General features: G+C 45.9%; 1 protein-coding gene across 1 annotated transcript in view; it reads right to left on the reverse strand.

Moving 5' to 3' along the window:
• Positions 1-8,626, reverse strand: part of SLC52A3 (solute carrier family 52 member 3) — a 58,417-nt gene extending 49,791 nt beyond the window's left edge. The window contains exon 1 of the mRNA XM_063959121.1: positions 7,590-8,626. Coding sequence (XP_063815191.1) covers positions 7,590-8,626 — 1,037 coding nt within the window. The remainder of the gene's footprint in view (positions 1-7,589) is intronic.
• Between the last annotated feature and the right edge of the window lie 5,480 nt (positions 8,627-14,106).

Consider the following 14,106-nt stretch of genomic DNA (forward strand, 5'->3'; position numbering starts at 1 on the left):
CACCAGTATTATACGTTCTCTGCTTGAAAAACGCTCCATATCTGTGCTGCATTGTAGTATATAGTAGGAGGACAGTGTAGAATTTTGCTGACCAGTGACCACCAGTATTATATCAGTACGGTACAGTAGTCCACTGCTCTACCTCTGTGTCGTCAAGTATACTATCCATCCATACCTGTTGTGCATTTTAGTTGTTGTGCGCAGTAGTAGGAGGACAGTGCATCATTTTGCTGACCACCAGTATATAATATATAGCAGTACGGTACAGTAGTCCACTGCTCTACCTACCTCTGTGTCGTCAAGTATACTATCCATCCAGCGACCTTGGTGCACCTCTTTTTTTCTTTGCATCATGTGCTGTTTGGGGACTATTTTTTGAAGTGCCATCCTGTCTGACACTGCAGTGCCACTCCTAGATGAGCCAGTAGTTTGTGTAGGCCACTTGGGTCGCTTAGCTTAACCATCCAGCGACCTTGGTGCACCTCTTTTTTTCTTTGCATCATGTGCTGTTTGGGGACTATTTTTTTTAAATCTGCCACCCTGTCTGACACTGCAGTGCCACTCCTAGATGGGCCAGGTGTTTGTGTCGGCCACTTGGGTCGCTTATCTTAGTCACACAGCTACCTCATTGCAGCTCTTTTTTTCTTTGCATCATGTGCTGTTTGGGGACTATTTTTTAAATCGACCATCCTGTCTGACACTGCAGTGCCACTCCTAGATGGGCCAGGTGTTTGTGTCGGCCACTTGGGTTAGCTTAGTCATCCAGCGACCTCGGTGCAAATTTTAGGACTAAAAATAATATTGTGAGGTGTGAGGTGTTCAGAATAGACTGGAAATGAGTGGTTATTGAGGTTAATAATACTATGGGATCAAAATTACCCCCAAATTCTATGATTTAAGCTGTTTTTGAGTTTTTTTTGTAAAAAAACACCCGAATACAAAACACACCCGAATCCGACAAAAAATTTTCAGGGAGGTTTTGCCAAAACGCATCCGAATCCAAAACATGGCCGCGGAACCGAATCCAAAACCAAAGCACAAAACCCGAAAAATGTCCGGTGCACATCACTAATAATTATACATTTTTGCAGGAGTTATTGTGGAGGCACCACTTTTTAATTCTATTTGAATTCACATATTTCAGAACTTTTTCACTTATATGTCTGTATATGTAATATTTTAACCTCTATAGTTTTTGCTGTATTCTCCCAGAAAATTGGAGCTCTTCTTAATTAATAAACAGTAATAAAAGTTAAGTTTTAATATATGGATTAATGTAACCAAAATTTCTGTGCGCCCAACTAAGCAACCACTTCTCAGTTCTCCCTGTTTTTGTTCCTAATACTAGTTGTAATAGGGCTGCACCCCCAGACATAAGATCTATAATAGATAAACTGATATTGGGGTTTTCCAAATAGCTGTTGTATATATAAAAGTTATTTACACTTTGTAAGTGTGCAGATATAACTCTTTTGCTCCATTTCGAAAAGTGGTACCAAGTAATCAGCCTCACTGAATGGTGTCTGTTCTAGAGATGAGCGCCTGAAATTTTTCGGGTTTTGTGTTTTGGTTTTGGGTTCGGTTCCGCGGCCGTGTTTTGGGTTCGAACGCGTTTTGGCAAAACCTCACCGAATTTTTTTTGTCGGATTCGGGTGTGTTTTGGATTCGGGTGTTTTTATCAAAAAACACTAAAAAACAGCTTAAATCATAGAATTTGGGGGTCATTTTGATCCCAAAGTATTATTAACCTCAAAAACCATAATTTACACTCATTTTCAGTCTATTCTGAATACCTCACACCTCACAATATTATTTTTAGTCCTAAAATTTACACCGAGGTCGCTGTGTGAGTAAGATAAGCGACCCTAGTGGCCGACACAAACACCGGGCACATCTAGGAGTGGCACTGCAGTGTCACGCAGGATGTCCCTTCCAAAAAACCCTCCCCAAACAGCACATGACGCAAAGAAAAAAAGAGGCGCAATGAGGTAGCTGTGTGAGTAAGATTAGCGACCCTAGTGGCCGACACAAACACCGGGCCCATCTAGGAGTGGCACTGCAGTGTCACGCAGGATGGCCCTTCCAAAAAACCCTCCCCAAACAGCACATGACGCAAAGAAAAAAAGAGGCGCAATGAGGTAGCTGTGTGAGTAAGATTAGCGACCCTAGTGGCCGACACAAACACCGGGCCCATCTAGGAGTGGCACTGCAGTGTCACGCAGGATGTCCCTTCCAAAAAACCCTCCCCAAACAGCACATGACGCAAAGAAAAAAAGAGGCTTTTTACTGATATTTGGTGTTTTGGATTTGACATGCTCTGTACTATGACATTGGGCATCGGCCTTGGCAGACGACGTTGCTGGCATTTCATCGTCTCGGCCATGACTAGTGGCAGCAGCTTCAGCACGAGGTGGAAGTGGATCTTGATCTTTCCCTAATTTTGGAACCTCAACATTTTTGTTCTCCATATTTTAATAGGCACAACTAAAAGGCACCTCAGGTAAACAATGGAGATGGATGGATTGGATACTAGTATACAATTATGGACGGGCTGCCGAGTGCCGACACAGAGGTAGCCACAGCCGTGAACTACCGCACTGTACTGTGTCTGCTGCTAATATATAGACTGGTTGATAAAGAGATAGTATACTCGTAACTAGTATGTATGTATAAAGAAAAAAAAAAAAAACACGGTTAGGTGGTATATACAATTATGGACGGGCTGCCGAGTGCCGACACAGAGGTAGCCACAGCCGTGAACTACCGCACTGTACTGTGTCTGCTGCTAATATAGACTGGTTGATAAAGAGATAGTATACTACTAATATTATATATACTGGTGGTCAGGTCACTGGTCACTAGTCACACTGGCAGTGGCACTCCTGCAGCAAAAGTGTGCACTGTTTAATTTTAATATAATATTATGTACTCCTGGCTCCTGCTATAACCTATAACTGGCACTGCAGTAGTGCTCCCCAGTCTCCCCCACAATTATAAGCTGTGTGAGCTGAGCAGTCAGACAGATATATAATATATATAGATGATGCAGCACACTGGCCTGAGCCTGAGCAGTGCACACAGATATGGTATGTGACTGACTGAGTCACTGTGTGTATCGCTTTTTTCAGGCAGAGAACGGATATATTAAATAAACTGCACTGTGTGTCTGGTGGTCACTCACTATATAATATATTATGTACTCCTGGCTCCTGCTATAACCTATAACTGGCACTGCAGTAGTGCTCCCCAGTCTCCCCCACAATTATAAGCTGTGTGAGCTGAGCAGTCAGACAGATATATATAATATTATATATAGATAATAGATGATGCAGCACACTGGCCTGAGCCTGAGCAGTGCACACAGATATGGTATGTGACTGAGTCACTGTGTGCTGTGTATCGCTTTTTTCAGGCAGAGAACGGATTATAAAGTAAACTGCACTGTCCTCACTAGTAAACTCTCTCCACTCAGTCTCTACACTTCTACAGTAACAGTACTCCTCCTAGTCAGCTCCAGTAAATCTCTCTCAGTCTCTTATAATCTAAATGGAGAGGACGCCAGCCACGTCCTCTCCCTATCAATCTCAATGCACGTGTGAAAATGGCAGCGACGCGCGGCTCCTTATATAGAATCCGAGTCTCGCGATAGAATCCGAGCCTCGCGAGAATCCGACAGCGTCATGATGACGTTCGGGCGCGCTCGGGTTAACCGAGCAAGGCGGGAAGATCCGAGTCGCTCGGACCCGTGAAAAAAAACATGAAGTTCTGGCGGGTTCGGATTCAGAGAAACCGAACCCGCTCATCTCTAGTCTGTTCAGTGCACTAATTAATTACAGCACCAAGGAAACGCCACCGTTTTTCTGTGCCAACTGTCATCTGCAAACAAAAGAAGGGTTCTGTGGCAATTGCCTGCCTGGTGCCTTTGCCAGCCAATCCTTTACTGAAACTCTGCATATAGACAATCATGTAAGGTCTCAGAAAAGTCTGGCATTGCAAATTTAAAGGTGTTGTAATTACTGACCAATTATTTGAATCTTATTGAAACAGCAATTAACTGACAGCATAACATAGGGGTCACAGGCCTTTAGTGTTTTCTTCTGATTCAGTTACCACTAATTTGGGAGGTTCTACCAGACTCCCGAGAATGTAGGACAACTTCCCGCATACTGCCAATTTACAACATGAAGTGGGCAGTCCAGAGGCTTAATGATGCGATTCGTATTCATACCTCTAACCTGGTTGCCATCTAGATGAGGTACAGTTATTCCTAAACACGATTAAGATAGACAAGGAACGCGGCACAGATGCCATCCACCAGTGTGTTTTAAAGGACCTAAGTTCATTAATTGGTGAACCACTGTGTCTTATATATTTATTGCCCCCTAATAACCAGTCATAAAATTGGTGGAAAGCAGATGTAGTTCTCATCTATAAAAAGGGAGCACAGGGGCTGATTCAGGTTGGATCCCAAAACTCGATCCAACTGCAAAAAAATTGCAAAAAGAATGCGGGAGCATGTGCAGCGCCTGTCCTGCGCCTGTGCCCGCATTTTCTGTACATTACAGAGAGGGTAAAAAAACATTGTTTACTTACAGTATATAGTGTATACAATTGCAGTACACAAATTGTCTCAAAACCTTTTTCGTGTCCGGACCATGCAGATGACATGGGTTCATTATTTACCAATGGGAGAGACCGTTTTACCATGTAGATGAGAAGAGACTATCCTTAATGTAAGGGTGGTAAAGATGAGGTGGTGTTGGCAAAGGGCCTGATTCCTAGGTGTGTGCAATGCCAATGTTGGGTGCAGTGAAGCATTCTATTTCCACTGTGCATGCGCCAAAGCCATACTGTGGGCGTGCTGTGACTGACTCGCAATAGCGCACTCACAGAGGAATTATTCACACAGTGCATTACAAGTGGTCAGCATGTTGGGGCTGTAACGGGGGTGGCTAGAGGAGTGCAGGCATGTCAGGACCGTTTTATGAGCATGCCATATTCAGCTGTAGAGGCCTTGGCATCTTAGGAAAGTCGCTCAGTCTGTGACAGTAAAGGGTTGTCCATGGTGCGTCCTATGGCCCTCATTCCGAGTTGATTGCTCGTTATTTTTCATCGCATCGCAGTGAAATTTCGCTTAGTGCGCATGCGCAATAGTCGCACTGCGACTGCGCCAAGTAACTTTGCTATGAAGATAGGATTTTTACTCACGGCATTTTCTTCGCTCCGGCGATCGTAGTGTGATTGACAGGAAATGGGTGTTACTGGGCGGAAACACAGCGTTTTAGGGGCGTGTGGATGAAAACGCTACCGTTTCCGGAAAAAACGCAGGAGTGGCCGGAGAAACGGGGGAGTGTCTGAGCGAACGCTGGGTGTGTTTCTGACGTCAATCCAGGAACGACAAGCACTGAACTGATCGCACAGGCAGAGTAAGTGTGGAGCTACTCTAAAACTGCTAAGTAGTTTGTGATCGCAATAATGCGAATACATCGGTCGCAATTTTAGGATGCTAAGATACACTCCCAGTAGGCGTAGGCTTAGCGTGTGTAACTCTGCTAAATTCGCCTTGCGACCGATCAACTCGGAATGAGGGCCTATATGCGTCCAATGTTCCTGCTTATCAGCGGTGGATGTGACTCCAGCACTGAGCGTCCCTGTGCACAAGACAGCATGAGCTATAGCATATTTTTGCAAGTACCCTGCGAGTGAAATCGCAACTACGCATACAACTGCCTGCACTTCTGACGCAGGCTCAAATTCACTAACATAGTATACAAATGTATTGCATGTTCCTCTTACAGGAAGTGGAATATATCATTAGTGGGGGGCATTATCGGGGTGATATTGTGTGATTATTGGTTAGGAATTTATCAGAAGGTCAGGTCTCATCCTCTGCCACTTTATTTTTTCTGGATCAACACTTTAGAATGTGTGATAGGTTGGAAATGATGGGTTGGTGTCTGTTTTTCAACCTACCTTTCTACAGTATGCTGTACCTTAAATAAACTCCCCAGTGTCACCGCTCCCTCTGTCAGCCTTTCCCAGTGCCCGCTCCTCCCCGCAGCATCTCCCTCATCTCCCTACCGTCCCCGCTCGCTCCACAGCCTGTCCCCCCGCCGCATCTCTCAGGAGTCCATGCCCATTCTGCAGTATCTCCCAGTGGCCGCTCCCACCCCCACAGCATCTCTCCAGTGTCGCAGCTACCTCTGCAGCCTCTCCCAGTGTCCTCTCCTCCTCCCTGCAGCATCTTCCTATGGGATGGGGTCAATTTACCTACAATCAAAATCCCGATGATCAAAATACAGACAACCATTGACTGATGGTCAAAATACCAAAAATGTCAAAATCCCGACATGGTCAAAATACCGACATTTAAATTGCGATGTCAAAAAATCGACATGAGTTTTTCATGATTTTTTCATTGAAACCGACTTGTTTATACTTTACCATCCCTGTGGACCTGGAGGGGGATATAATAGTGCCCGAAGCATTGTGAGTGCAGCGAGCCATGCGAGGGAACGCAGTACACTTATACGGTGTCCATGTTGACCTATGTCGACATACACACAAAAAAACAATTAAAAACTTGTGTCAACTTTTTGACCTGTCAACATTTTAAATGTCGGTATTTTGACCTTGTCAGTGTTTTAAATGTCGGGATTATGACCTGCTCTGTATTTTGACCTTGTCGGTATTTTGACAGTCGGTCGATTGTCGGGATTTTGATTGTAGGTGTTTCATACTAAACCCCTCCCTAGTATCCCACTTCCTCTGCAGCCTTTCCCATTGCCTGCTCCAAAGCAACATTTCAACATCCCCCTAGCGTCCCCGCATCCTCAGCAGCCTCTCTAAGTGCAGGCGCTCCATCAACCCCCCTGGTGTTCCCCCCCAAGCATCTCCCCATTGTCCCCGCACCCTTTGCAGTATCTCCACAGCAGTCTGTGAACTAATAAAGTTGGTCTGTCAGTTGAGTGTGCGCCACTGGCTTCAGGGGTATGTCTGAGCCTTTGACTGCACCATTGTACACAGATGTGAAGGCTCTGGCAGGTTACTTAGAGATCTGATGGTGCGACGAATGTGACCAATGGTGTGTCTCTGTACGCAAGCGGCAGATCAGACGCATCAGCAGCAAATCCCTGCATCATTTGCATATTTTCGCAGATCTACTGTGTTTGAATACGCAGTTTCGAATGCAACTGCATACACCTCTGAATCAGGCCCGTGGTCTTCACTTACTGTGAAATTATTACACCACGTTAAAAAAACGAATAAAAAAGATGAATGACTCCTGTTATATTCTGTACATGGCAGTAATACGGTTGATCTGTTTAGTTTGCGAAGAAAAATGTGATAACTTTTTTTTCCGTTCCCTAGATTTCCATCCTTTTATTATAGTTAAGTTCCTTTAAAGGATTGCACTGTAATACATTTTATGTTACAGTGATAAAAAGGTACAATACTTTCCCATGTATTTGTGACACATTTGAAGTTAATTTAATGCTATACTGTCTACCCTGGACACTGCACAACAAAGTACTCCTGGTCATTTAGTGGTTAAGCAATCATGATTGTTTATAAACAGTGACACTTACCTGCAGGGTAGGAACATGGCAATTAGACAGGCCAGAGGATTAGCCATGGAGCCCAGGGCTGCTGAAAGATGGTAGGCCAAATTACCATATGGCATGCATGAGTATGTCTGTATAGATGGAAGGACCCCATTGGTGAGGGCATTCACCCATCCGGTAAGGAAGTATATTAGTGCATAGTGACCATAAGAATATATTCCTGTATTTGTTACTGGGTCTGAAAAACTGCCTGTACTATTAATGGTGTCTTCACCATTCTTGCTTGTTTCAGGAGGTCCTGTGTTGTACGACTGGTTCAAGTCAGTTGTTGAATGGGAATTGAGGGTGACCATGCTTTGAAGCAGTGCAGTATTAGAGACCTCTTTTTGTAACAGTCTTGTTAAGAAAAAAAAAGCCACCAGGCAGAAAACCATCATAATGGTTAAAAGAAAGAAGAATACCTGAACAGAGAAGTTGGCCTGAAGGTACTGAGTTTCTATGTAGTGATCACCAGCAGCATTCAACCAATCTTGTGTAGCATTCTCATTCTTGGTAGCATTAATGCACTTTATCATCCCTACACCTTGAATCAAGGATAATAAGCCTGGGATTAGTCCACTAAGGCCTTCACCAATAAAGTAAGTAGTCATGTACTTGGGTTGCAGCTGCATCATGAATGGCAGAAAAGTCACTGACGAGGTACAATCCACAAGTGACAAGAAGAAGGTTAAGATCAGGAATCCAGTGCTGTGCAGCTGCCCTGATATCCACGTAGTTTGTTTCCAGAAAAATGCCAGAAGGAATGATGCCACAACCCCCAAAACGATAATGGTGTATATAACAGCAACCTCATTCAGTCGGCCCGGCTTTAACTTGTGCATTATGGTAACAAAGAGAGGCCCAATGTTGGCCATCTGGATGATAATGGTGAGGTAAGATGGTAAATACCATCCTTCCGGAAGATCATTAACAATAAGTGGAAGTTCCACCCATAGGCCGTTAATGGCAACCCATGCTCCAGTTCCAAAGACACATGCCAGTAGGTGAAGAACCAAAGCCATCTCTGACCACGTTTCCTAGAATTCAACACGTCCAAGCTGTAACGGTAACCAAATCCTAAGCAAAGTCAATGCGTCATCAAAGATCGGAAGTAGATACCTGAGTTTTGCCTGTATCTTCCTCTTGAGAGCTTTCTTTCCAATGTAAATAAACATCAGCTGACTGACATCCATTCAGTTCATTAAAAGAAACCAATAAAATCATATTACTATAGGATTTCAACAAGAACATTGGAACATAACATTTTTTCTTAAAGCATGTGACACTTGTGAGTACGTTTCTGTTGTTGATAATAAATACATCTGGTTGAAAATAAAGTATACAATGAGTCAGGGCAGAAATGTGATAGCTTTTGATTGTGAAAACTGGTACGAGTTAATAAACAAAGAAAAATAAAAATAAGAATTTACTCACCGGTAATTCTATTTCTCGTAGTCCGTAGTGGATGCTGGGCACTCCGTAAGGACCATGGGGAATAGCGGGCTCCGAAGGAGGCTGGGCACTCTAGAAAGATTTAGGACTACCTGGTGTGCACTGGCTCCTCCCACTATGACCCTCCTCCAAGCCTCAGTTAGGACACCGTGCCCGGACGAGCAGACATAATAAGGAAGGATTTAGAATCCCGGGTAAGACTCTTACCAGCCACACCAATCACACCGTACAACTCGTGATACTATATCCAGTTTGACAGTATGAAAAACAACTGAGCCTCTCAACAGATGGCTCAACAATAACCCTTTAGTTAACAATAACTATTTACAAGTATTGCAGACAATCCGCACTTGGGATGGGCGCCCAGCATCCACTACGGACTACGAGAAATAGAATTACCGGTGAGTAAATTCTTATTTTCTCTAACGTCCTAGTGGATGCTGGGAACTCCGTAAGGACCATGGGGATTATACCAAAGCTCCCAAACGGGCGGGAGAGTGCGGATGACTCTGTAGCACCGAATGAGAGAACTCCAGGTCCTCCTCAGCCAGGGTATCAAATTTGTAGAATTTTGCAAATGTGTTTGCCCCTGACCAAGTAGCTGCTCGGCAAAGTTGTAAAGCCGAGACGCCTCGGGCAGCCGCCCAAGATGAGCCCACCTTCCTTGTGGAATGGGCATTTACAGATTTTGGCTGTGGCATGCCTGCCACAGAATGTGCAAGCTGAATTGTTCTACAAATCCAGCGAGCAATAGACTGCTTAGAAGCAGGAGCACCCAGCTTGTTGGGTGCATACAGGATAAACAGCGAGTCAGATTTTCTGACTCCAGCCGTCCTGGAAACATATATTTTCAGGGCCCTGACAACGTCTAGCAACTTGGAGTCCTCCAAATCCTTAGTAGCCGCAGGCACCACAATAGGCTGGTTCAGGTGAAACGCTGACACCACCTTAGGGAGAAACTGGGGACGAGTCCTCAATTCTGCCCTATCCATATGGAAAATCAGATAAGGGCTTTTACACGATAAAGCCGCCAATTCTGACACTCGCCTGGCTGAAGCCAAGGCCAATAACATGACCACTTTCCACGTGAGATATTTCAGATCCACGGTTTTTAGTGGCTCAAACCAATGTGATTTTAAGAAACTCAACATCACGTTGAGATCCCAAGGTGCCACAGGAGGCACAAATGGGGGCTGAATATGCAGCACTCCTTTCACAAATGTCTGAACTTCAGGTACTGAAGCTAGTTCTTTTTTAAAGAAAATCGACAGAGCCGAGATCTGTACTTTAATGGAGCCTAGTTTTAGGCCCATATTCACTCCTGCTTGCAGGAAATGCAGAAATCGACCTAGTTGAAATTCCTCTGTTGGGGCCTTTTTGGCCTCGCACCATGCAACATATTTCCGCCATATGCGGTGATAATGCTTTGCCGTAACATCTTTCCTGGCCTTAATAAGCGTAGGAATGACTTCTTCCGGAATACCCTTTTCCTTTAGGATCCGGTGTTCAACCGCCATGCCGTCAAACGCAGCCGCGGTAAGTCTTGGAACAGACAGGGCCCCTGTTGTAGCAGGTCCTGTCTGAGCGGTAGAGGCCACGGGTCCTCTGAGAGCATCTCTTGAAGTTCCGGGTACCACGCTCGTCTTGGCCAATCCGGAACCACGAGAATGGTGTTTACTCCTCGCTTTCTTATTATTCTCAATACCTTTGGTATGAGAGGCAGAGGAGGGAACACATAAACCGACTGGTCACTAGAGCGTCCACAGCTATCGCCTGAGGGTCCCTTGACCTGGCGCAATATCTTTTTAACTTTTTGTTGAGGCGGGACGCCATCATGTCCACCTGTGGTTTTTCCCAACGGTTTACCAGCATCTGGAAGACTTCTGGATGAAGTCCCCACTCTCCCGGGTGGAGATCGTGTCTGCTGAGGAAGTCTGCTTCCCAGTTGTCCACTCCCGGAATGAACACTGCTGACAGTGCTAGTACATGATTCTCCGCCCATCGGAGAATTCTTGTGGCTTCCGCCATCGCCATCCTGCTTCTTGTGCCGCCCTGTCGATTTACATGGGTGACTGCTGTGATGTTGTCTGACTGGATCAGCACCGGCTGGTGTAGGAGCAGGGATTTTGCTTGACTTAGGGCATTGTAGATGGCCCTTAGTTCCAGAATATTTATGTGAAGGGAAGTCTCCTGACTCGACCATAGTCCTTGGAAGTTTCTTCCCTGTGTGACTGCCCCCCAGCCTCGAAGGCTGGCATCCGTGGTCACCAGGACCCAGTCCTGTATGCCGAACCTGCGGCCCTCTAGAAGATGGGCACTCTGCAGCCACCACAGTAGCGACACCCTGGTTCTTGGAGACAGGGTTATCAAGCGATGCATCTGAAGATGCGATCCGGACCACTGGTCCAACAGGTCCCACTGAAAGATTCTGGCATGGAACCTGCCGAAGGGAATTGCTTCGTAAGAAGCCACCATCTTTCCCAGGACCCGCGTGCAGCGATGCACTGATACCTGTTTTGGTTTCAGGAGGTCTCTGACTAGAGATGACAACTCCCTGGCTTTCTCCTCCGGGAGAAACACCTTTTTCTGGACTGTATCCAGAATCATACCCAGGAACAGTAGTCGTGTCGTCGGAACCAGCTGTGACTTTGGGATATTCAGAATCCAGCCGTGCTGGTGCAGCACCTTCGGAGATAGTGCTACTCCCACCAACAACTGTTCCTTGGACCTCGCTTTTATTAGGAGATCGTCCAAGTACGGGATTATTAAAACTCCCTTTTTTCGAAGGAGTATCATCATTTCCGCCATCACCTTGGTAAATACCCTCGGTGCCGTGGACAGTCCAAACGGCAGCGTCTGGAATTGGTAATGGCAATCCTGTACCACAAATCTGAGGTACTCCTGGTGAGGATGGTAAATGGGGACATGCAAGTAAGCATCCTTGATGTCCAGGGATACCATGTAATCCCCCTCGTCCAGGCTCGCAATAACCGCCCTGAGCGATTCCATCTTGAACTTGAATTTTTTTATGTATGTGTTCAAGGATTTCAAATTTAAAATGGGTCTCACCGAACCGTCCGGTTTCGGTACCACAAATAGTGTGGAATAGTAACCCCGGCCTTGTTGAAGTAGGGGTACCTTGATTATCACCTGCTGGGAATACAGCTTGTGAATTGCCGCTAGCACCGCCTCCCTGTCTGAGGGAGCAATCGGCAAGGCAGATTTTAGGAACCGGTGGGGTGGAGACGCCTCGAATTCCAGTTTGTACCCCTGAGATACTATTTGAAGGATCCAGGGATCCACCTGTGAGCGAGCCCACTGATCGCTGAAATTCTTGAGGCGGCCCCCACCGTACCTGGCTCCGCCTGTGGAGCCCCACCGTCATGCGGCGGACTTGGAAGAAGAAGCGGGGGAGGACTTTTGCTCCTGGGAACCTGCTGTTTGTTGCAGTCTTTTTCCCCTACCTCTGCCTCTGGACAGAAAGGACCCGCCTTTTCCACGCCTGTTTTTCTGGGTCCGAAAGGACTGAACCTGATAAAACGGCGCCTTCTTAGGCTGTGAGGGGACATGGGGTAAAAATGCTGACTTCCCAGACGTTGCTGTGGAAACTAGGTCCGAGAGACCATCCCCAAATAATTCCTCACCCTTATATGGTAACACTTCCATGTGCTTTTTTGAATCTGCATCTCCTGTCCACTGGCGAGTCCATAAGCCTCTCCTAGCAGAAATGGACAATGCACTTACTTTAGATGCCAATCGGCAGATTTCCCTTTGTGCATCTCTCATATATAAGACTGAGTCTTTTATATGGTCTATGGTTAACAGGATTGTGTCTCTGTCTAATGTGTCAATATTTTCTGACAGTTTATCTGACCACGCAGCGGCAGCACTGCACATCCAAGCTGACGCAATAGCTGGCCTAAGTATAATGCCTGTGTGTGTATATACAGACTTCAGGATCGCCTCCTGCTTTCTATCAGCAGGTTCCTTGAGGGCGGCCGTATCCGGAGACGGTAGTGCCACCTTTTTAGACAAACATGTGAGCGCTTTATCCACTCTAGGGGGTGTTTCCCAACGTGACCTATCCTCTGGCGGGAAAGGGAACGCCATTAGTACCTTCTTAGGAATTACCAATTTTTTATCAGGGAAAGCCCACGCTTCTTCACACACTTCATTTAATTCATCTGATGGGGGAAAAACTACGGGTAGTTTTTTCTCTCCAAACATAATACCCTTTTTAGTGGTACCAGTAGTTATATCAGAAATGTTTAACACCTCTTTCATTGCCTCAATCATACAGTGAATGGCCTTAGTGGGCATCAGGTTTGACTCATCGTCGTCGACACTGGTGTCAGTATCCGTGTCGACATCTGGGTCTGCTTGAGGTAGCGGGCGTTTTAGAGCCCCTGACGACCCATGCGACGCCTGGGCAGGCACGAGCTGAGAAGTCGGCTGTCCCACATTTGGCATGTCGTCGATTTTCTTATATAAGGAGTCTATACGTGCACTCATTACTTTCCATAAGCCCATCCACTCAGGTGTCTGCCCCGCAGGGGGTGACATCCCTTCTAAAGGCATCTGCTCCGCCTCCACATCATTAACCTCATCAAACATGTCGACACAGCCGTACCGACACACCGCACACACACAAGGAATGCTCCGAATGAGGACAGGACCCACAAAAGCCCTTTGGGGGGACAGAGTGAGAGTATGCCAGCACACACCAGAGCGCTATATAATGCAGGGACTAACTAAGTTATGTCCCCTATAGCTGCTTTTTATATTATATATGTATTGCGCCCAAATTTAGTGCCCCCCCTCTCTGTTTTTACCCTGTTCTGAAGTGTAGACTGCAGGGGAGAGCCAGGGAGCTTCCTTCCAGCGGATCTGTGAAGGAGAAATGGCGCCAGTGTGTCTGAGGGAGATAGCTCCGCCCCTTTTCCGCTGCCTATTCTCCCGCTTTTTTCTGGATTCTGCAGGGGAATTTACCACATATATAGCCTCTAGGGCTATATATTGTGGTATTTTTGCCAGCCAAGGTGTTTTTATT

Source organism: Pseudophryne corroboree, chromosome 3, assembly GCF_028390025.1.
Source record: "Pseudophryne corroboree isolate aPseCor3 chromosome 3, aPseCor3.hap2, whole genome shotgun sequence".
Classification (NCBI taxonomy): domain Eukaryota; kingdom Metazoa; phylum Chordata; class Amphibia; order Anura; family Myobatrachidae; genus Pseudophryne; species Pseudophryne corroboree.